Source organism: Choristoneura fumiferana, chromosome 23 (genome assembly GCF_025370935.1).
Source record: "Choristoneura fumiferana chromosome 23, NRCan_CFum_1, whole genome shotgun sequence".
Taxonomy (NCBI): Eukaryota; Metazoa; Arthropoda; class Insecta; order Lepidoptera; family Tortricidae; genus Choristoneura; species Choristoneura fumiferana.
Genome location: NC_133494.1, coordinates 4,539,389 through 4,564,154, shown reverse-complemented (window position 1 = coordinate 4,564,154; position 24,766 = coordinate 4,539,389). Strand labels below are relative to the sequence as shown.

General features: G+C 38.3%; 1 protein-coding gene across 1 annotated transcript; it reads left to right on the top strand.

The window, feature by feature from the left end:
* Positions 1–911: 911 nt before the first annotated feature.
* Positions 912–24,520, top strand: mts (protein phosphatase 2 catalytic subunit mts). Its single transcript, XM_074106094.1, has 7 exons — positions 912–1,169; positions 7,952–8,161; positions 13,915–14,219; positions 17,482–17,667; positions 19,137–19,190; positions 19,625–19,704; positions 21,324–24,520. The coding sequence occupies exons 1-6, from the start codon at positions 1,068–1,070 to the stop codon at positions 19,695–19,697; spliced, it is 930 nt and encodes a 309-aa protein (XP_073962195.1). The 5' UTR covers positions 912–1,067; the 3' UTR covers positions 19,698–19,704; positions 21,324–24,520.
* The last annotated feature ends 246 nt before the right edge of the window (positions 24,521–24,766 follow it).

Sequence of the window (24,766 nt, the reverse complement as noted above, 5' to 3'; positions counted from 1 at the left end):
GCACGAGTCGCTAGCGATGGTGGGGCCATTCTAGTTCTACATTGTATTTTCAAAGTTTCTGAACCTAATATATAATAAAGTAATACAACATTAAACTCAGATTTATTTTAATGATTATTAATCATCATTAGTAAGTAATCATGATATTCAATACTGCATCGAAATATCGGAAGCTCATTGAAGGTACCTAATCATGCTCTACATCCCATTACAATTTATATTTTTAACAATTCTTAATGACTTTGGTCCCCAGATCCATTGTGTCCAGGCTTAAAACATCTGCCCGGAGAGAGAGATTTCTCTACACGTGTACGTCACAGTCAGTTCATGAACAGTCACCGGCACCTATATTTGACACAACAAAGTGTGCAACTATCTAAAACGACTCTATTTCTAGGGCCGGCCGTACGCCGGGTAGGGCCGGGATGTATCAGATATTTTTGTACCCCCATAAATATTATGGACCAGCTTATTTTAATTTCCTTGTTCTTTCTTGGTGGTGTCTTGATTAATGACAGAGGAAGTCTACAGAAAAGATCGGTGTTTCATATCGATTGATCCATAAGATCTCTGACTCCCATAGTCCCATCTGATCAATAAGGGCCGGCAACGCATTCGTAACTCAACTGCTATATTCCTAACTGTCGCCCATGGACACCCCCATGGGCGGCAGTGGTTGTTTTCTGTCACCTGCCTGTTTCTCCCCTATCATATAAAATAATAAAAATACTAGTGTTAAAACGTTAAAAGTCTGTCCATCTTTTCTGACTTCTTATTTTGTTGGGTGCATGAAGATTTTCGATAGAAATTTATGACCACATTCAACATTCGGCAGGCTCATGCTTCACCAACTTGCTTGTATCGGAACGTTTTCTGAATGTTGAAATAGCTTCTTCGTAATAACTGACGTCACGCCAGTAGTACGCCATTTTGTAAGTGTCCGCCGTAGTCAGTTTTCTCGATAGAGTGAAAAATAGTTTATTCGCATGGTTTTGTGTACGATTAAAAGATAAGACACTTTTAAACCTTATTTAACGTCTCGTACGTTAATTTCACAATCCAAAAGTATGGAGGACAAGGCAGCGTTAAAAGAATTGGATCAATGGATAGAGCAGCTAAACGAATGCAAGCAATTGACAGAAAATCAAGTGAAAACGTTATGCGACAAGGTAACGTACCTTTGTTAGTTATGTTTTATGTCGGGTGAAGTGTTTTGTGTATGTTTCAGTGAGTGTTGTGAGGTTTTGATGTCGATCGAAGTGTATGTTGTATGATTCATATACCTACATGGTGAAGTTCTATGATGTCGCATACCGAACCGACACAAGTGGGAGCGGGTGTTTTCCGTCGGGGACCTAAGTATGTTTGGAGTACCGGAGGGTTGTCAATCAGGTCGGCGTCGTATCGTTGGCGAATGCATACGCTTGAAATGCTTGTCTAGGCTAGACACCACACCCAGCTATCATTCCCTCCAGTGTGAAGCCTAATTGAAATGGATATTTTTAGACGACTCGCGGAAATGATGTTCTCTATTTATTAATTCGCGACCAGCAACTGTTTTCTTTATTGCATTAGTTTCCTCATGATAAGCTATCTGTTATTCATCTTTGACTAATTAATCTATATCTATCATGGGGTAGGTAAAGTATGTATATCTGAAATCTCCAATATTATATACCTAAATGCAAGTAATGGTACATTCATGTTTTTTTTTGCATTTTCTTTTAAATTCCCACTGCATTTTATTTAGTTCTAATAGTAGTAGTAGCCTAGGTACTTTGCTGTGTTGTTAGTTTACCATGGCACTATCTGATCCTTTACACCACACCAGATAATTGTTTGAGAAGAGTCACACAACATTTGATTATCGTGGTATTATTTAGGGTTTTAGGTTTAAACTGGGAATATTTACCAAATATATATAATAAATATTTACCATGCTTAAATGAAATTTATAGAAGTTTGTATATTAGTTGTCCAAATTGAATATTATCCAAATCAGTTCAGCAGTTTAAGCATGATGAGGTATAATATAATACAGACTCTTTATTGTACACCAGAAATAGTAAGCAATACAGAAAACAGATGCACAGAGAAAAAAAAATACAAGGTAAGCAATAGGCGGCCTTATTGCTTAAGAGCGATATCTTCCAGGCAACCTTTTTTACAGAAAGAAGGAAGGACTAGTTTACAACAGGTGGTGCATCAAAAGTAGATCAGAAAATACATCTATGAATAGATACATAATTATAACACAACACACACACAGATACACAGAGAGGTAACAGATAGACAGTTTCTTTTGCATTTAGAATAATAAATTATTATTGCACTCAAAAGTATTATTGCACTGTCTACAAAGCAATATTAAAGTTAAGAGATTTATAAGAAGAGATTATTAAATTTGATCATTGAAAACACCCTTTAACCCCTTGTATGTTCCGTGCCAGTCCATGAACTGCGTAAGCATGGATACGTTCCAAATCTACGAAGCAGGCAACCTCTACTGACGTAAAGTTGCCACACCAAGGTGTCAAATTCTGAAACTGCTCCCGCATAGGTATGAGGGGTTTATAATTAAAAATACCTAATGTTTCTCAATGTTTAGTTTGAGAACTGAATACTTTTTTTTAAATTTAATTTATGAATTCGATTCGCAAGATGTTTATTAAAAGAATAGGTACTAAGTTTATTTAATTTTTGTTGCATATTTTTTTTTACTGATATGACAGACATGTTATCTATTAATTTCAGTTGAAATAGTACAAGTAGGTTCTTTTTTTTTCTAGTGCCGAATGTTTAGCATTTAAACCAAATGTAAAACGAATTTTGGTCCATCCCTTGCGTTCTTGTATATTTTCATTGGTTAAAAATGTCATTTATGCAAGTACCTCTTGTTAATTGGACCATATGGATACAAGCAGATCTATAGCTAATGCAATAGCATTAGTTATCTATCTTGATCATTAAAAGTAATAATATGATTTGAGGTGATACATAGTACATAATCCAAATCACCTTGATTGAATTATTAGCATACATACATCTTAACCAGTGAATATAATGAATTAATGATTTTGTAATCATTGTTCTAGTTTTAATGAGTTTAGATATATTAAGCCTAAAGCTTGATTAAATAATTCAGAGTTGTATTTATTTAATGCCATTTTGATTGCCATTATAATAATTTTTTGTTTGTTAAAATTTTGACTATTTTTGACTTGTTTGTAGTGATCAGATTGATTTGACCACACTACTAAAAAGTACTGCATTCTAGTCTCATCTGTTTTATTAAGCACAAATTCTGCTGATTTAAATAAAAAAAAAAACAAAAAGATAGGGTTAAAACTTATTTCCTAACAAAAAGGAATTCAATAATCAACTTGCGCGATGAACTGATGAATCAGCCATGCTGTTTATATGAGTTGATGATATGTATGTTATTTTCAACAAATTTTCTCGCTCATCAAGTTAGTTTGGTATTACATAGGTCAGATAGGACAAACTCTCCTGTAAAATGCCTGATTTGAATCTGCATAGTGCAAGTTTTTTTACAGACTGCAGCTGTTAGCCTCAGATGTCTTTGACGGTTTAATAGACTAGAGAGAGAGCAAGACAGGCCGCTCAGCAAGGGAGCATAGTGCAAGCATGTTTATATGCTACTTAGATGAATTTCATTTACTGGATAACAGAGCAGAGATATATAATATATTTATTTATTTGTATGTATTAGTTATTTGTTTTTTTTATGACTTATTATATTCTTTAAAGTAGTTTAAAGCACTGTTTTGTAGCTTTCTCAATTTTCAACTCTTAGGGACTGTTTCACCATCCATTGATTAGTGTTAACTGACGGTTAAATGTGATGCTGTCTCTATTTGTTTTGTTCGAATAGACAGAGAAGGTATCACATTTAACTGTCAGTTAACACTAATCAATGGATGGTGAAACAGCCCCTTAAACTCACTCTTTGTTGGTCCCCAACTGATCGCTCCTTTCATCCACTCAAAGGTTGACTGATAGAGATCCCTTAATTAAAGGGATAAGTTCGCCTTTTTGTACAAGTATCTCAAAGTTTGTTGTACAATAGAGAGTAGTACAATACTCATAAGGGGAACAGGTTGGCATGTTGATTTCATGAATGTTATTAGTACATTCTCTTAAATCTCCACCCTGGCTCTGGTATGGTGCTGGTGGGTGGGCGTGGGCATGCAACGCAATGATTGCTGTCTACCCTCATTGCACACTTTTGCCCTAAGCTTTAGTTTCAATTCTAATGAAATTTATTAGCTTTCTATGGTTATTGTGTTATATGTGACAGTTCATGTTGTATGACACTGTCTAATTGACAATTTAAAACATTTGTATTTTAGTAGACAATTTTAAGATATTTAAAAAAATCTTCCATTACTGGTTTGTCAAACAATAATGACTTTTCATTCAGTCTTGTATGGTTAACTAATATTTAAACTTTTTGGTTTCCACCCACAAAGACTTTCTAAAGTAGTGGGTAAGGGGCCTTGGGCCGTTAATTGAGATATAAAAAGTCACTATGATGATAACAATGCTGAGAAAGGGGTGGCTGATACTTAATACATGGCCTGGGGCCTAGAGCAGCCAAGACTACAAATCCGCCATTGGTACCCTGACCTTGAAACCAGGATAAATGATTGAATCAGTGCAATCACAGCTGAATACAGACAAGTGGCAGCCTTAATTTGAATATATCAGTGTTTAGCTGGTGCAGACTTAATTGAACAATTGTTTTGTGTTGGCAAAGTGGTTCATTGGTTGAATATAGGGTTGGCTGATATGTATTTATATGTTTAGGAACTGGATCTGGAAAAACAGTTTGAATTAGATTAGCCAGTGGAATGCTATTTCCCAACTTTCACAATATGGTTATATTTAATGAACAGACGGTATCTTTATTTCACTAAGGAGCTATATACTGTGGCAATTTGATTAAGCCTGTGGCACCTAATGTGTATTCACCAGTTTGTCGCAACATCCTGTGGTTTGCGGAACTATTTTAGGGGAGGGGAAATGTCACACACACGCATTAACTTCAAAATACGCAGATGTTTGTGATTATGTTATGATTATTCAATTTGAATTTCTGTTAAAATATGAGTAATAATAATTTATTTATTCTTATGTCATTCATAAGAAAATGCAAAAATTGTCAAGAAGGCGCTATTGTTCTTATTTATATGGCAATAATTCAGTAGTCGGAACAATGATATGAGACTGAAGACCTTATTCATTTTCTTTTGGAATGTGATCAGAATAAGGACATCAGAGACAGGTATTTGGATGGTATGGGCTTGTTCAATGGAGGTGTATGTAATTCTAAGTCAACCACTTTTAGAAGAAGCGATGCTGATTTACAGGTTCATTCATTAGACAGGCCTTTGCATCCAGAGACGTGGTTTCAGTGTAAGGGAGAGCGTAATATCTGTAGTGTGGTGTATATAACTGAGGCTCCCCATGAGGCAGACATAGTCACATTTGGTGTACTAAAGCCTCGTTAAAATACTAGATAGAAAAAAGTAAATGTGTTTTAATTTATCTAATCTCTAATATAATATACCCGCATAGCTTATCATGGTATAACGTCTCGTTTTCGTATGTTATGAAACAACTGTATCTACCTATCTGCAGCTTTCATTCAATTGTTCACCTTGAAAACAATGAATGAGTCAATATTTTACTCTAACTTTTATAGCTAACGTATACATACATACTGCAAAGCAATTCAATGGTGTGTGTGAAGTTCTCAATCCAGACTGGGCCCGCGTGGGAACTCCAGCCCAAGCCCTCTTATTCTGAGAGGGGGCCTGTGCCCAGCAGTGATAGCGGCCACATATTTTAATTTCTTCCTTCACCCTATTACGGCAAGACCAAGGAGGAATACGAGACTTACGAATTAGCCTCGAACTTCTATATAATTTAAAAAAATGTCTATAAATTTACATAAGAGTAGACTCTTGCCTAAAAAGAGAGTAAAAACGGATAAGAGAGGAACTAACATTTCCCATACATAATTGTTGTCATAATTACGTGTCAAACTAACATTAACAGTCTAATTGTGGAATCAACTTCCGTCACCAGTGTTTCCGGGCAGAAAGCCAGACAGCTATGTATGACATTGGGGCTTTCAAGAAAAGGGCTTATACTTTCATAAAAGGCCGACAACGGACCAATGACTCTCCTTGAGTAGTTGGTACTCAAATCATGGGCATTGGTGATCATTTCCCATCGGATGACCTGCTTGCTCGTTTTCCGCCCTCTCTTATTAAAAAAATAATAATACGAAGAATGTGGCGCCGTAACAACTTAATTTCTACTCTTGTCTCTCTGTTTCTTTCATACTACACTTTTCATTGACGCTTCCTACAATCTAGTCTTAGATTACAGAGCCCTCCTTATTTTCTCCATAAAATAGAGAATCAGGGTGCGCTTCCTTGTCGTAATACCTAAATCATTTGAGTAGCGCCCAAATTTCCGCTTTCGGAACGGGGGTGCGACAGGCCGACGCGGTCGTTATCATTATCACCCGATCTATAATTCAGGTCCGGGCATTCGCATTGTCCATGTACTCGTAGATAGATATAATACAACAAACCCCAAGTTGAACGTACCATAGACGCAAACATTAGGTGACTGAACTTCAGCTTACGTGACCCTTCTGGACTATATCGAGAAATTCTTTAATCCGTTAGGTATTTTTTACAAGCTTTTATTTAGCTTGGCCTGTTTATTTATTTGTTTGTTTATTTGTTTACGTCAAATCTTGGAAGCTAAATTTGACCCACTTCCAGCGGTCCGTTTGACTTTAAATTTGGCATATTTACGTAAATTTGGTTACAATACGATAATCTGGTAGTGACATCTTGGTGGTCCTGCCAGGGTCGTCTGCGCAGGAGAGAACTCCTCAATAGTTAATAGTACAGACTGGAAATTTGGTACGGATATGCATATACGTATATATACGAACTCAATGCTTCTTACCCTCTTATATTAATTTATATTAGGTTGATACCCACAATGTTTTTCTAATTTTACGTAATTGATTTTATTTTCTGTTATTTATTGTTGCACTATTTATGGTAGTTAATAATCGCATTCGCCAATTAGTAATGTCATAGGAAGAAACTGGTGTCTAAGATACAGGCTCAGCCTAGTTTAGACACCAGGGTGTCGTATATATTTAGACTAATCACCCTACATCTCATGTTATAACTATTAACAATGTAACTTTTTTGTCAATAAACATTATTATTATTATTATTATACGTACGTACGGATATACGACAATGCAAGTACAGTCAGCAAAAAAGCTTGTATTAAAAATTAATTTTTTAACAAATTTACTTATTTATTTATGATATCTCAAATCTTACGCGCCTGAATTGTTGTCAACATTGAAGGGAGTTTAGCGCGGATAATGAATTGAAAGTCGTGCACTATTTGGTGAAGAGTACCTAAACAAGCACGTTGCTTGCTAGTAATCGGCAATTGAACTTTTCTAAAACTATGTCCGTCTCCCGCCATAAAAACAGACCTACTGTGGCCAGTAGGACTTAATTACGTGTTACCTGGATTATTATGAGGTGTTAGTGCTTTTGGCTAAATTTGAGAGATAAGTATACGCTGCGGGAGAAGGAATTCCGACGACAAATACTTGCAACGCAGTGGGATAGGTAGACGCCTGTCGAATTCTTAAATACCCATAAAAATACCTTCTGAACTACCAAAAAGATACCTTCCGTTACTCTACACTAGGTAATATGTCATGTCGTACAACTGCACCAAGCTTCCTGTTTTCTTTTAATGGGGCTAACTTGTCCAGCATTACACAAAGTGTCTCATTTCATTACCTTTCCAATTAAAAACTTCGTTCATGCATTTTCACTGTAAAATCAATACATTGTGACCCCTCTTACAGGCAAAGGAGATTCTGACGAAGGAGTCGAACGTCCAGGAGGTGAAATGCCCCGTGACAGTATGCGGCGATGTGCACGGTCAGTTCCACGATCTGATGGAGCTGTTCCGCATCGGCGGCCGCTCGCCCGACACCAACTATCTGTTCATGGGCGACTATGTCGATCGCGGATACTACAGCGTAGAGACTGTCACACTGCTGGTTGCGCTTAAGGTAAGATTTCTTGACCAAGGGCACCCCTTTCTAACGGGCCCGTTACAGAAGAGACGGGAGTCAGTGACAACGTTTGGGAGTCTCTGGAACTTGTATATAGTAAATCCAGTCTAGGACGCTTTGGCCTTATAGGTACTACGAAGTTCAAAATGCTGTTCCGCTCACGCTTATACTATTATACAGAAGAGTGAGAGGGACGGTACGACACGAGCTTCGATTTATGAATTTTGAAGAATAGCGCTTCTGTATGCTAGGTAAATGAACTGCCTGAATAAAAATATTTACCGCAAGCGCTGCTATTTTTTTCGTAAAGCGTGCGCGGGTCGGGTTGTGTCCGCCGCGTGAGCCGCGCGGTTCGTTGTATTCACACAGAGAGCGGGTCGTATCCGCGACGGGCCCCAGCGGCTATCAATGTTGCCAATTTAGTGACTTAGTCCCGCGCCGCTCCTGTGTTGTTGCCCTTAAGTTTCATCAGAGAAGAAATCAGAATTAATAACCAAGACGGAAAAATATTTTGAAAATAAACTCGCTCGACATGTTTGCTGCTCGACAAACTTCAGCAGGAGCTACTACGAAACCCGAAACTCGAAGCTCGTGTCGTGCGACACTATTAATATGAGACGAGAGGACAGAATTAACAGTTGCAATAGCCCATACTTTTTGTATGAAAAACTAGCTTATACGCGACTTCGTCCGCGTGGAATAGTAACTTTGGAAAGTATTTTATTTATTTACCTATTCTATAATAGCACATAGAAACTTCTACGGTTTACTGAAAATAACCTATTTTAATACATTGCTTTATATCTAAACTAATCAAAAAAAAAACATTAGTATTCTACCCTGCAACACAAGACTAATTCTTCATAGTGAGCTTTTGACATACGTCCTTTATGTAAGTTAGGAGGTAGGATTATAATTAAGACGGCATTCTTACTAAGCATTGCTAGACATATTTCGATAAATATACTTATAGTAAATTTGTTTGGAATTCCTTACGAACTTCATCCCCATATTTTCAATAGGTATGCGAATTGAAAACGGTTTTTTAGGGTTCCGTACCTCAAAAGGAAAAAATGGAACTCTTATAGGATGACTTTTCTGTCCGTACGTGTCTGTCTGTCAAGACCCTCCCGTAAACGTGCGGAGTATTTATCGAGTTGAAATTAAAACCCTAAACTCAAAAAGTTATAGGGTACTTCCGCTGTCCTAGAAAATTGAAATTTTGTATAAAGGAAGCTCTTATAGCAAATTTTACCCTTTATAGCAAATAAGTAAGAAAACTGAAAATCATAATTTTGTCTGACTGTCTATGTTAATAAGCCATGTAAAATGACCCCACATTGCGTACATTTTGCTTATGAGCTTGGCTCTGCTAACACTTGATATTCATACATACCTATGCACGGAACCTTGATGCGCGAGTTCGAGTCGATTTTAACCGGTTTTTTTTTTTCTTATCGAATACCTAAACACAAAGATTCATCGATTTATCTGTGATAATGACGACGTTCCATATAATTTTCATCTATTTCATCCTCGCAGGTAAAATTTTCAAAAACCTTGAACAAATATCTATTTATTTTTCAAGTGCCCAAATGCCAAGTTTCATAAAAAATCGATTTATCTTCTACAATGTCGACCTCCATACTTTCATCCCTATTTCACCCTCACACAGGAATAATTAGCGCGAAAATATATCTATTTATCTCTTATCACGTGCCCAAATGCCAAGTTTCATAAAGAACCATCGATCTTCGAAAATGACGATTTTGTATAATCCCCTATCACCCCCAAACAGGAAGAATTTTAAAAAACGCTCGAACAATTATTTATCTCTTATCACGTGCCAAATACAAGTTTCATAAAAACCATCGATTTATCTTCATAATGACGACCTTCATATGAGGTTTCATCCCTATTTCATCCCCTCACAGGTCGAATTTTCAAAAAAGCTAAACACATACCGACTTATTCTTATTAAGTGCCTAAATGCCAAGTTTCATGTTTTATTTCCGACAGCGACGAACTTCACCATATAAACACCCCTATTTCAACCCCTAAAGCCTCGATAAAAGATAGTGTCTTTCCAAGGTATATTCTATCTTGTAATTTCATCCAAAGCGGTTCAGCGGGCGTGAAAGCGTACAGACAGACAACAACAGACCAGAGACAGAGGGACTTTCGCATTATAACAGTTGCAATAGTATGTTAGTATGAATGTCATTCGCTAGTGGTGTCCCGTGTCGATATTTCGATAAATGAATTTCACATTTATTTTATTACTATTTAATATCTGCAATTGGTGCGAAGCATGTAAGACTTTATAACAAAAGACAAATGAAGTAGCTTAAATAAAAAAAAGCTCAAAATTGACAAATAAAAACGTTATTCAGATGGTTTGAAACAGCAAACAATTCAAATTGCAATAAAAATTCAAGCTGCATAGCTAAATATTTCAACAAATACTGAGGTCATGGAAATATCAGGTCAAAGAAGGGCAAGGTAAAAAAAAAAAATTGAATTTAATTCACAAATATTTGTCGATAAGTAGTATACCAACACGGGAAGATAGTTGCATTTACCCCATAAAAATTTAAACAAGAATTTGCTGGAGACAGCCCTATTCTCAGCAACTAAATACCATCTTCGGATAGGTCTTGCGTGAATGTACGTGTACTCTTATCCCCCAACGTATAGTTACTGATTACATCATCATCATCATCATCCCAGCCTATATACGTCCCACTGCTGGGCACAGGCCTCCTCTCAGAACAAGAGGGCTTGGGCCATAGTTCCCACGCGGGCCCAGTGCGGATTGGGAACTTCGCACGCACCATTGAATCGCTTCGCAGGTTTGTGCAGGTTTCCTCACGATGTTTTCCTTCACCGCAAAGCTCGTGGTAAATTTCAAATGTAATTCCGCACATGAATTTCGAAAAACTCAGAGGTGCGAGCCGGGGTTCGAACCCACGACCCTCTGCTTGAGAGGCGATAGGTCAAACCACTAGGCCACCACGGCTTTTGGCACGGCTACTGATTACAACAATGTTATAACTAATAGTCACATTAACCTCACGGTGGGTGAATGTAACTATTACTGTTGTCGTGGAACAATAAAATAAATTATTGGAAAACCTAAGCTGGTTTGTAGTGTAATTGAACTTGAAACCGTTCATTGAAATGTGAGCAATTAAGTTTATTTATTTTTATAACCCTTCTAATTATATAGCTCATGGTAGAGGGCGGCAAGATTATTATTAGGTTTTACTTGTTTTATAAAAATATTCGTGTAGTATTTTACTTTCCTCACAATCGAAATGAAAAACCTCGGGTTTTCCCATCCCCATTTCCCCACGAACTATTGGCGCTCGAACGAATCTCGGGTGAAATGGGTCACTTTCAACCCTTGTTTATACTATTTCAGCCGCCCCTCGTATTTCTTCTGCAGAGCCTCTTAGTTAGGGCATCTCTGATACTCTACACTAGGACTGTTACTTTTTAAACTCATCAAGGCCATCAAGTATAATACGCGTTTTGCGAGTTGTAATGCTGATAATTTTATCGGACCTGTTAATTTTAACCGAATCGGTGCGGAACCGAGCTGCTGAGATTAGTGCTCCAAAATAACAACAGCACTGATTAATAATCCGTGAAATTCATTCCTGATTTTATGACTTGTCAAGTGGCACATATTTAGAAACCGTAAAGTATCGTACATTTTCTTTATGGCGCTGTTGATCTGTTATCTACCGAAATTTACACACGTCACTTTATTCCGTGGCTATTGTTAAGCTTAATTTAGAAAGAAATAGGGTTGATATGATACAGTCAGTCACGTTGCACTGATTCTAAAACAAAGCATGTTTGGTGATTAGTAAGAATATGGCAACAACTAAATTTATTAATTAATGCCACCAGTTTAATCAAAGCGTTATGTAAATCTTTTTTATTTTTAATTTTTATTTTATTCGACTGGAAGGAAAACGAGCAAGTGGATCTCCTAATGGTAAAAGATCATCACCGCCCATAAACATCTGCAATACCAGGGGTATTGCAGATGCGTTGCCAATCTAGGGGCCTAAGATGGGATACCTCATGCGCCAGTAATTTCACCGGCTGTCTTACTCTCCACGCCGAAACAAAACAGTGCAAGCACTGCTGCTTCACGGCAGAATTAGCGAGCAAGATGGTGGTAGCAATCCGGGCGGACCTTGCACAACCTGCAAATCAATAAGTTTTCACGTGTTTCGTTTCGTTATTGTTTTACCAAAACTGACGTGTGGAATTAACGTTTTGTATTTATGAACGGAGTTAAGCAAGCGCTCCCATCTAACATACCGATGTCTTCATGTAATTTCTGAAGCGTTTTTACGTCGACGATAATGATAACACACACGGGAGGGAACAAGCCAGTGTTGGCAAAAAACGCTCTTTTTGCAACGTTTCTCATGCCGGAGGTTGCCTTTCAGTTATTTTCACACGCTCGTTATATGTTTGTATACAATCAGAGAAACAGCTGTACTCGGCTCGCGATTCATTCCATCTCGACATTTATTTGACCTTTTTGAAATCAAGTTAGGTAATGTTAAGTCGTCTGCGTTCGCTTTGCGAAACTAATTAGTCTTGTTTAGCGCAAAATACTTCGCGGCCTCGCGTGGATGCACACCTTTGGAGGTCAAAGAAGGAAACATTCGGCTTAATATCTTATTTCCCGTCCTATGTCCTTAGTATGCAATACACGAAATTTCATTAGACGTGAGACGCCAGACGTGATTTTAATATTTTCCAATACTTACCTACCTAAAAAGAAGAACTAAAGCGATTTCTATAAATATTCATTTCCTCCGATTCTAAACATTTACTAATTGCGGAAGATGACTAACTACGGTTCGCTTTACTTTTGTTCATTCGCCAAACAATCATAGTTTACGATCTCCCAAAGAAAGCACGAACCTCCTTTCGATAGCACAGTTGGCATACGTGAGAGGAGACTACTTTCTTATCACTTTCTGATAATGCGGTGTTGACATCGCGCCTTATCTGCCGGACTATCAGATACTTTCATAATCAGAGATCACAATAAGGCGTTTCATTGGTTCTCGAAAATGTGAAATTGTTTGTTTACATTTACGACGGCACGCCTTAGTTTTATTTTGGAACCGTTTTGATTAGTTAATGCAGGGGGTTTAGCGTGACTGTTGGACCTTAAAGCAGGTAATGGCCGCGGCAGGGATCGATGAATGGTCATGACATAACGTGAGGTTCACCTTTATTTTTACGTATTACGTTGTAGGCGGTGACCGGTGACCTGCGTACCCAACGTTTTTAGCCATTTTAAAATAGCCTAGATGCTCATAACAACTTTTCTACACCCTGTGACATTGAAAGGTTGAAGAATGCAAATTCGTGAATCATAATAATTTGCGAGCGCGTGAAATCACAATTACTTATGTTGTTTAGGAAATAACATTATAAGTTATTTTGTGGTGTGCACCTGATTTACTTTATTGCGCAGGAATCTTTCTTTCATTATACTTGGAAATAATCATTACAAAATTCCTCATTTTGTGCTAATATAATCTAGATTTACACTAAAACAGCATTTAGACGGTATGAGTTTCGTTATACTCCGCGGCTTTTTATTATATCATCGATCGTCGACGATATTACATCTTGAAACTTGCACCTACCTTCTAAATGAGGCTTTAAATATATGAAACAAACCTATTCTCACAAATTAACGTTTCCAGGTCAGATACCGCGAGAGAATAACGATCCTGCGCGGCAACCACGAGTCCCGCCAGATCACCCAAGTATACGGGTTCTACGACGAATGCCTGCGCAAGTATGGCAACGCGTCCGTGTGGAAGCATTTCACGGACCTTTTCGACTTCTTGCCCCTCACCGCGCTGGTGGACGGCCAGATCTTCTGCCTCCACGGCGGCCTGAGCCCGTCTATTGACACCCTGGACCACATCCGAGCCCTGGATCGCTTGCAGGAGGTGCCGCATGAGGGACCCATGTGCGATCTGCTCTGGAGCGACCCTGATGATAGGTCAGTTGTAAACTTTTTATCTTTGCTTCACCTGCTATGTGTGGAACTGGAATTTAGTAATTTTAGTTCGTTATAAAAAATTAAGACTCAATAATCGTTGTTTATTAGTAGTAGTTCCTTTGGCAGTACAAAAAAAGAAAATTATTAGTGTGAAAAGAAAGGAACTACTGGGACTGGGAGTAATCCCTTGAGATAAAGGCTTATAAATAGCACGTGATGACTGCAGCGGTACACATGCATGATGACAATTTTGTAGTAATATTCCTATTAATATTACAGTATATGTTTTCTAAAAGCACGACACGTCATAAGCAAGCACAACCACTATAAAGAATTAGTTCCGGCGACGCTAAAATGTTTGTTTTTAAGCAAATAACAGACATCAATTAGACATTATTACATCAGATAACCATGTCACCAACTGATAACAACACTGAGATACCTATCTCTGTATGAAATTCAAATCAAAATATCGGGTGACACTCTTTCCCGGCCCGGATAACACCGACATGGAAATACCGGCCCTGTTTTTTGTGTACACGCCCATAGAAACTGACAGGAGCTTCTATGGGCGTGTACACGAAAAACAGGGTCGGTATTTCCATCCCGGTATTATCCGGGCCGGGAAAGAGTGTCACCCAAAATATCTGTGTCACTTTTGCAACATGGTAGGGTACTTAATTGGTACATAAAATGTCTTAGGGCCCTATGGCCGTGCCACAATTTTCTTTACTGCACACTGTACACTGCATTGAACTATTCAAACTTCTTCGTCAAGCTAATTCGGCAACTGTAATATTTTATCAACATAAATGTGTGCCACTGACCGATCAACAATTTAAGCTCCTTGAACGATCAAATTCATCAACTAAGTCAAGGGTAGGTACGCAAGAACCATCTTCCGCGTGCCATGATCCAATTAACAAAGCGAGATAATTCGTACTTCAGATAATATTGTTGTGTCTCGCTCTAGTCGATAACTGCTATCTGGTACGATGAAAGCATCTACAGTCGTATTGATTTTATGATGAGTTTGTTGATCCTTTTTACATGATATTCATATTTGCGATAAGTTGCTAATTGACCTGTTGTTATAGAGATTTTTCCTTAACTGGCCTTGAAAGGTTAGTTATGACGGACGGTTCTATCACACGAAGTTCGTTTAGTTTTGATCGTTCACATTATGATTATACCTAGTATTTCACTGAAACTGATAGTAAATGTCAAATTCACCATTTTGCGTGCGTACGTTCGCAGCCGGCGTCCTTTGACTTAGTGCCGCCATCCTCTAAATAGCGCTTGCGCTACAGCGAATTATTTGTTACCTATGAAAGCGAACGGATCATAAACGATGACAGCATTTATCCCACTCAGTATGTTTTTGCCTAAAAGGACTCTCAAGCAAATCAAGCTCCGTTATTACTTGCGTAGTTTTCTGAATTAAATTAATTGGAGGTATTCCACCTTCTTGCATCGTATATCCTCAATGCCGAGAGTCGTTACCTGACATGAATAATCTTTTCACGGAATATATCGCGCCATTTGCTCTTTCCTCTATCCGTCGGCATTATAAATGGCATCACAGACTATGGTGTCCAGACGAGGGGATCTACTCTGCCCAAAGTATTGGGCTTCTGCCTCGGCGGCGTAGTTTTCTATCTATGTACTTAGCCTGTTATTAAAAGCTTTTCCACATGGTCACTCTCCTTTCTAGTAATGTGACCAAAGTATTCGAAACGTCTCAGTTAGCATATTTCTATGGTGGTAAGTTTCATCGGTATCGCGCTATTTTTAATTCAGCCACTAAGTACATACCTATAATTAATACATACAAAGAATAACAATTGACGAGATTTCATATTTCTAAGACTATAATTTGATTAGTTCTCTGTATTCTGTTTGGAAAGAGACAGACGCTGAAAAGTTTTAACATTTCACTAGGGTTATTAATTCATTTATTACAATTTTTTTAAGATGTGCTCATTCTAAAAGGCCATACCTCCAAAACTCAATAGATCCATTACTTTAGTCTAGTCTCTATTAAAAAAAAAAGCAATGACGTAAACCTGACATTGACGTTGTCAATTTTTTTTTTGTGCGTGGCGTGTGGTTTGCATACATAGGCGGTTTGGTTCTTTCTTGCTTTGATTTTAAATATGAGACTTTTACGACGATTTTGGCTATTAATAACCGATACTGATATTGGACTGCATATAAATACGACACCTGGCTTTCTTACGGATACGGCGGATGATCTTAACATTGACGATTTGGAACGAAATGTTTATCCGGTGCTTTCGATGAATCATTTTTGCAATTAGGTACGGAACAATGTTTGGTATATTTCGGAGGGGTATATACTTCGTCTTTCCATTCGGGTCTATCCATTTCGATCACTACAGGCTGCTAAAATCTTGTTTGAATCAATAACACTAACACGTCGGTCGTTCATTATAGTAGGTTATTCGCCAAGTCAAGTGTCAATCATTAATGTCAAATTAAAAATTATGACAGCTCTTTTCTTGTGAAAAAGGCAAAGGAAACATATCTTTTCAGTGGTAGTATTGGTAAATTCAGATGTATATTTTTAATTTCTTGCATTTTTTTTAAATATGGAGAAATAAATTATAATAAATATTTTTCCGTGTTCGGGAGGCAAAACTCTTTCGATACCTGTATATTTTCAGGTGTCAAAAAAATCAAATCTCGTCCATTCGATTCGACCATTAATCTCGCTCGCGCACTTGCACTTTTTGCAGGTGCAACCCCAGTTGGTATTGCGGAGTGACTCATTAGCTTGATTAGCGCCTTGTCCATTGCGTATGATAATTACTGACGATTCTCACACCGGAAAACTACGGCCACGTCAGAAGTACTTGATATTGATACTGAATGAATAACAGGAAAGCGCGCACTAATAACCTTTACTTTTGTTGCGACTAAAAACAGTACTAAATTTGCAGTGGAAATGGGAAATAATCGTTTTGTATAGACTCTCAAGCCTTACCCGTATTTGTTTTTGCTTTGATAACAACATACTATGAAGTGCAAAATTCGAACTTCGTATCTTGCCGTCCCGCTGACGCTACATTATTTAATTCGAGAGTGAGAGGGATGGTACGATACGAACTTCGAATTTCGTAGTAGCGACCTCCATCGACGTGCATCAAATGCCAAATTTTTTCTTCACAGTTGAAAGGGAGTTAGGGATACCTTTGTAACTTTGTTCAATGAATAATTTTGTACGTCGTATGTATCACAGAGGCGGATGGGGCATATCTCCGCGCGGCGCCGGCTACACTTTCGGGCAAGACATCTCCGAGACGTTCAACCACAGCAACGGGCTGACGCTCGTGTCGCGCGCCCACCAGCTCGTCATGGAGGGCTACAACTGGTGCCACGACCGGAATGTTGTCACCATATTCTCGGCGCCCAACTACTGCTATAGGTCAGTACAAAGGACGATCTACTTTTCTTTTGTTATTTTTGCCGTTGTCCAAGGGACAATATTGGTCGAGTTTCTTAAAAAAACTGTTATAATATGTATATGCTACTTATGTGCTTAGGAGATAGTCCATAAAATAATGGGCTTGAAATTCATGGTTTTAAAGAGTTTTCGTGGACGTAACCAACAGTAACCATGGCAATGAGGTACAAGAAAAAGTTGATAGACTCACAAACACTCCATCAAAGTGTAAATCAGTGTTTATAAACATCATGCCGTTCGACTAGTATGATGAATGTGGTAATATTAATAGTTACTCGCAACTGCGAACTTTACTATTTTCAAGGATAAATTGTAGCTTGTATTAATCAGCGATAGTGTCGACTACCCCCCTATTTCACCATCCGTTGATTAAATTTATTTGACGGATAAATGTGATGCCGCCTCTGTTCGATAGATGGAGACAACATCACATTTATCCGTCAATTAAAATCAATCAATGGGTGGTGAAACAGCCCCTAAGTGTAGCTTTCAATTACTGATAGGATTTTTAGAACTCTACAACCCTAAATCTGTACGCCGATGATGATATTATGAACACTTCCGAAGTTCTTGGATCGAAGCTAATGAAAGTAATTTAATTATAATCATTATTTGAGGACATCATGTTTCTAATTACACTATATTGGGTTATGTTTGCGTAAAATTGATTATGGCGTCCGTAATGCGCGAATGAGGCAAGGAAAGTTACATAGAAATACACAGAATACAAAAATTATATTCATACTAGCTGTTGCCCGCGACTCCGTCCGCGTCGATGTATGAAAAATAGCTTACGACCTATTCTCAGACTACCGAGTATACAAAAAAAAAACATAGAAATCGGTCAAGCCGTTTCGGAGGAGTGGTTACAAATATTGTGACCCGAGAATTTTATAAACGTCATAGTTTGGCGAAATTAGTTATGTAATTAAAATTATGTACCTTTTTTTGAGAATAAATAAATAATAATAATAATAATATATTAGATAAAAAATTCACACCAAATCGTTTGAAGGTGTATGTGTGCGTACTTGCGGGTGGGGGACGAAAGATTTTAATGAATGTGGCAAAAAACTAAACTAACATGGCTGTCTTGGAAAACTAACTCTTAATAGCCGTTAATGTCACTGTTTGTATCTTTTGGTTTTTAATTTGTATTTTTATATTAAAACACTAAAAATAATAATAATTCAATAATATTCATTATGATTTTTGTTACGCTGTAAAAGTATCAGTACCTCTATAACAAACCTAGAACTTTACTGGACGTAATGCTTTCATCCAATTACCTATTGTGTAAGCGACGAGCAGTCGAGCATACTGCTGCAGGCTTGAGCCGGGAGGACAATGGACGTTTGTGTCTAAATCATAAATTTATTTGCGAGAATGCAGTACTACAATATCATGTCTAATTTAATTGTGTTTTACAGGTGTGGTAATCAAGCGGCTATTATGGAATTGGATGATGCGCTTAAGTACTCATTGTAAGTTCTTTTCACTATTATTACTGTTTACAAATATACAAGAGTCAAATACTTAAAAGGCATTCATGCGTCAATACCGCCTTATAATAACAAATAATATTTGCTAATCAAATAGTATGAGTTTATAGGAATTCGAAAATAAAACAGATTATGGCGGTTCCGAAGTCATTTGTACACTTCGAAGTACCTACACATCAAAACTCGTTTAGAGGTTTTAATTTATTCACAAAGGAACTGGAATTGCCAGAAGTTATCTTAACGGTGTGATTATAAGCGCAAAGTGATGACGATATAGATTTGATTGTGGTGATCAAGTTTATACTAATCGGCTTTGCCGGTTGCATAATGGATATTGAAGTTTATGACCGTGGACGTGGATAGTGGCTGGTTTGTTGTCGTGTGAATGTGTGTTGATGAGTCTTGTTTGTGTGCAGCCTTCAGTTCGACCCGGCCCCGCGGCGCGGCGAGCCGCATGTCACACGGCGGACGCCGGATTACTTCATGTAGAGCGCACGTGAGTATCTATTCACTTTTTTTTCATAAAATCTTTTATCTACTCTTGTTTCGTAAAATTCGAATTATAAAATTCAAAACGAGGTTATATTTACATACTTTTTAAACACAATAACGAAATATAAACAAAAACACATTATAACACTTTTCTTCTAATGAAATAATGTTTTAATACATTTTTTTCACCATTACGATACAGGTCAAATCCAAAAATTTTAAATCACCAAGTTTTGATTCCAATTTTCACTTGTCTGTGGCAGCGCCCGCTTTAGCGTATGCGCAGTGATGTACTGGGTTTTAGCGCCATTCCTTGCATTCATGCGTGTCGTTTTCTTGTACGAATTTTCGTGGGAAAATTTTGTTCTCGCTTTAAAATGTCTGATATGAGTAAATGCGAAGAAAATTTGATTCCGCCCGATATTTTAGGTGCGGCGAAGGAAATGACTCATAATTTATTACCAGCAAAGTGAAGGTCCTAGTTCTGGTTGCAATGCAAGTCATTCTCAATGGTTCTTGAACACATTATAGAGGATTTAATATATGGATGTAGATAAAATATTGTATGCAACTGTACGTAATAAGGCCTTAAAACACTCATGTGACCCTTTCATGAAACGCGGCTACGCCTCGTTTCATGAAACCACACTCGTGTTTTAAGGACCTCTATTACGATACAGTTGCATAAATAGCTATTTCAAGTCGGCTTCTTGTTCTATACTTACTATAAGGGCATTTATTCTTCAGTGGGCATTTTTTGTATTGGATACGAATCCGGTATTGAAATAAAACCCACATAGATAGTGACTTAACTGTCGGCCATTGTTGTCGGGAGTGGAATATGATAAGAAATGGTTGTATTGATAAAATTTTCTGTGTAACATATCCCGAGTATTTAGCAGATGCAGCTGCTGTCTGATTTCATGATTCTGTATGGCTTCAATTAAGGTTGATGCCGTAAGGTGGCGTCGTGTGGTCGCTTCCTAATTTAATATGCGGCTAAAGGGGATATGGACATTCAAGAAAAAATAAATAGTTCACTGATATTGATCTCCGCAAATTAACGCCTGAATCAATCAATGATACCTTTGTTGCTGAGTGGTGCATTCAGAACTGTACTCGCGATGCTTTTGACTGTACTTACATTATCATCCAATCTAACGCATCCATAACAAATTTCAAATGAATCTGATCACTACAAATGGGTGAAATCTACTTGCAAGATTTGATGCACGGGTCCAGGGGTCCATGTCTAAGCATACAAAAGGGAACCAGTAACTTCTCAGAATTTTTGATCACCAATTCTCACTATAGAAATAGAAATAGAAATATATTTTATTTGCAGAAGTTACTGTAAGATATACAGTAACTAGAATACAATAAAAAAATCAGTAAAGATAAGGCTACGCTCCAGGAATCGTACCTGGCTCTTGAACATTCCGTGTTGTGTGCTCACTATATACTTATACCGAGCTTGACTACAAAGCTAGGCAGGCGGTACGTGCAATTCCTCGAGCGTAGCTCTATCCTTTCTGATTTTCTCGATATATTTTAGTTACACAATCAAACAAAAATAAAAAAAATGTAGTTCGATAGTAATAAGTGAGTGTTGCGCTGTTTCAGAGGAGGCGCATACCAAGCAGTCGGTGTTGGGTGGGCGCGTGGGCGCGCGGCGGCGGCGGCGCGGCCCCCCGCGGCCCCCGCGCGGCCCCCCGCGCTCCCGCCACGTGCTTAGCCTCGCGCGCGTCGCGCACTGGCTCGCCACCGGCTGACCTGCCCGCCTCCAGGGAACCTCACCACACCCGCACACCCTGCTCGCGGTTTGGCAACAACACCATCACCCCAAGGCACGCTGCATACCAATTACAACGTGACTGTAATATTTTCCATTGCAGTCGGCAAAACTGCACGCTGGCTGCGATTGAAATATATGGCCAGTCGCCAGTTGTAGTTAGAATGCGGTCCGTCCGTAACGGCTACATAGCTGGGTTTTCATAGGAATATAATAACCCGACTGGCATACATTGCGGGGATTGAATGACCCATCACATTTGTATTTCAGTAGCTCCGCAATCTAAGGCTACTCGGATGGTTTAAACTGTTGAAAACTTGGCTTCGCAGCTGTTATGCCCGAGAGGAATGAAGCTGCAATATATGTGTATCTATGATCGGTCCCAGTCAATACATGTTCAAAATTTTCGTAATTTTTTACTGGTAATTAATACCACACCCAGAAATCACGATATATTGCTAAAATTACCTCGACTTTTCGGTCAAATTGCAGTGGCGTTGGTCACAGTAGAAAAGACGAGTAGAGTGGTTGTTGTTTTAATTATGACATTGATAGTTTTACGTATCCAGTTACATTTCGATGTGTTTTCTTCGGGTAATGTGTCAAAATGTTATTTTTGCCAAAGAAAACTATCCGTGGATTGATTGGAACTGGCCTTAAGAACACACGCATACTGTGTGCTTTTGTATGTTTGTGCATCATTCGGCCACAGAGCTGCATATTTCATTTGTGCATAACAATACGTAACAATATATAAGGCTCTTAAGTGTATCTCGGTCTGTCGATAAAAACGCTGAGCTTTTCTATCTTTGTTTCAGTGCGTTTTGTTAAAAAATAGTAGCTATGTTTGATGGTGCATAAAACGTCACTTGCTCTGCGGTCTGCTAGTTTAACGCTAGGTGTGTTTTCTAAGAAACGGGTAGGAAAACTCTCGGCGACAAACGATAATAGCAAGCCTTTGTTGAAAGGCGGAATCCTGTCAAACCGCAATTAACATGCAGTCGAAGCAAAATAAGCTAAATTTCCTTAACGGATCTGGGTGTGGTGCTCAGAAATATGTCAAAGTAAACACTTAAAAGGGTTAAAACGTATCAAGACAGTTTTTGAGCAGCCCGTCCGATCCGGTTTTATGGTTTAGTTGTAGAGTGTACACAAATTTCTTACATGTCGATCGCGTGCCGATGCCCGGTTGCAGGCTTACACTGCGTAGTATACCAACACCAGCAGTAAACTAACGGATCTAAAGTCCTTGTTGAGTAACAAGTCAATCTTATCGCATTGACCTCTGATGTCTCGTGTCGGGCAAATAGGCTTGTCGTGAGGCGTCGCAGTTGTGGTTCTGGGAGACATATTGATTTCACACCTGCCCATTACCCTTCTGTCGTGTTGATGCCTGTGGAAGGCCCAAAATATTTGTATTATTAGTTGTCACTGGTCTGTAGCCTGTTTACTATAATCCACCGTGCTAACGGCTCGTTAATATTATGATATACGAATAAATTAATTAATCTCAAATAAAAACCTGTTAAAATTGCAAAACGCTCTTTTTTTCGTAGTAGTTGCAAAATTTCGCGGTACTTTTCTATAGATTTTGGCTTTTTCAAAATGAAGATTTAAAATTTGTGCAATGCGTGTGGTCTCTTTGCAAACTTTATTCCTCGTGACTTGCTAAAGGAAATATGCTTACCACGTTTTCTTACAATCATCACAGACAACCGCTGCTAAATTAAATTTGTTTTTAGTTTTCTTGGAGCGATGAAATAACGCTATAAACTATAATCATATAATACGTACCGTATGGCACCTTGCCCGCTGCGTTTTTAACGAGAAACGCTTGTTAGTTCGAGTGGCCGCGATTCCCTGGAGCGCGATGCGATCAGTGCCTCCAAGTTTTATAGACTCGAACACTGTGGACCGTTGATGGCGGTCGCATATATTGTAATCCGGACGGTGTCACCCCGTATAGCATTCGAGTATACTCCATCGCCGACATGTTACTACCTGACAACGAAGTAAATCCGTACGTGCGTCTGTTTTAGCGACGACCGGTACGGACGCATCCATTGCGTCTACTTTCGCTTAAATTAAAGCGTGTGGTTGATGGAGTCTACTCGAAGTGTAACACATGACAATCAACACCTACGAATTGGAGGCGAAGGCCGATCGCCGGTGGTGTTGCTGGCGTGTGTTGCGGCAGTTAGTTTTAGCATAATTCCTGTACTTGTGTCTACTTATTCAGCCGTAGAGGCGCGCGTCCCGCCGGCGGCCGCCGCCGTCATTTATGCTGGTATGTTCATTGTAAGTCCAATAGACCTATTGTATGTATACTTATGTATCAAAGACACTTAGACCTCATTAAACAGCGTGCATTTGCTATCCCAGTCGTTTTATTTCGCATCCGAGGAGCCGCCGTCCGCGCCGGCAATGCACATACCACCATAATGGCCCGTAGTGACAGCCCTCGCGACTACGCGACCCAAAGCACCGTACTACGCTTGTGTTGTGTTGTGCATTCATGAACATTGCATGCCACATACTGTACCCCTTCCCTATCTTTTAAACTATTTGCAAAACTAGGTTACTGTAGATCAAATCCTGTGGAAGTCCGTTTTGTATCTTTTATTTTTAGTTTCTCTTTTATAATTGAACTATTGAATGAATGAACTGTTTGATAGCTTGTTTTATTATTATGGACTTTGTTTTTTTTTACACACCACACTTCCAGCAAGCAAGTCTAACACTTGCAGTATCGGCGCCCTGAATTTGTTTCATGTGACAAAAACTAACAACGCGCTTATTTCACGACGGAATGGCGATTTAAATTATTTATCCTAGAGTATTTTTACGTGGCTGTAAAGTCCTTAAATAGCAGTAGCATTATTTTATGTTTTGAACATGCCCAGTGAGATAGTTCTGTCGTAAAATTAAGCGTGAAGAGCATTTTCGAGTTATTAATTTATACTAAATTCTCCTTTTCTTGTGCCACAGTACTTGTACAACAATAAAATAAACGTTTCACGAGAGTGGAGCTTTAATAGTTTATTTTTATTTTGTAATGATTTTATTTAGGGTAATCGTGTAAATACCTAAAGATCAAGGCATTGCATAGGTTGTTATTATTTAAAAATAAGTTTCGAGTGTTTTGCCCGAGATTTAGAATATTTAATTTCTACTATATAAAGCAAGGTAAGTATGTAAACTTATATAATGATACAATTTTTATATGATGGAAGCGTGAAGTATTGAAATTGGTAATGATTTGTACAAATGGGTC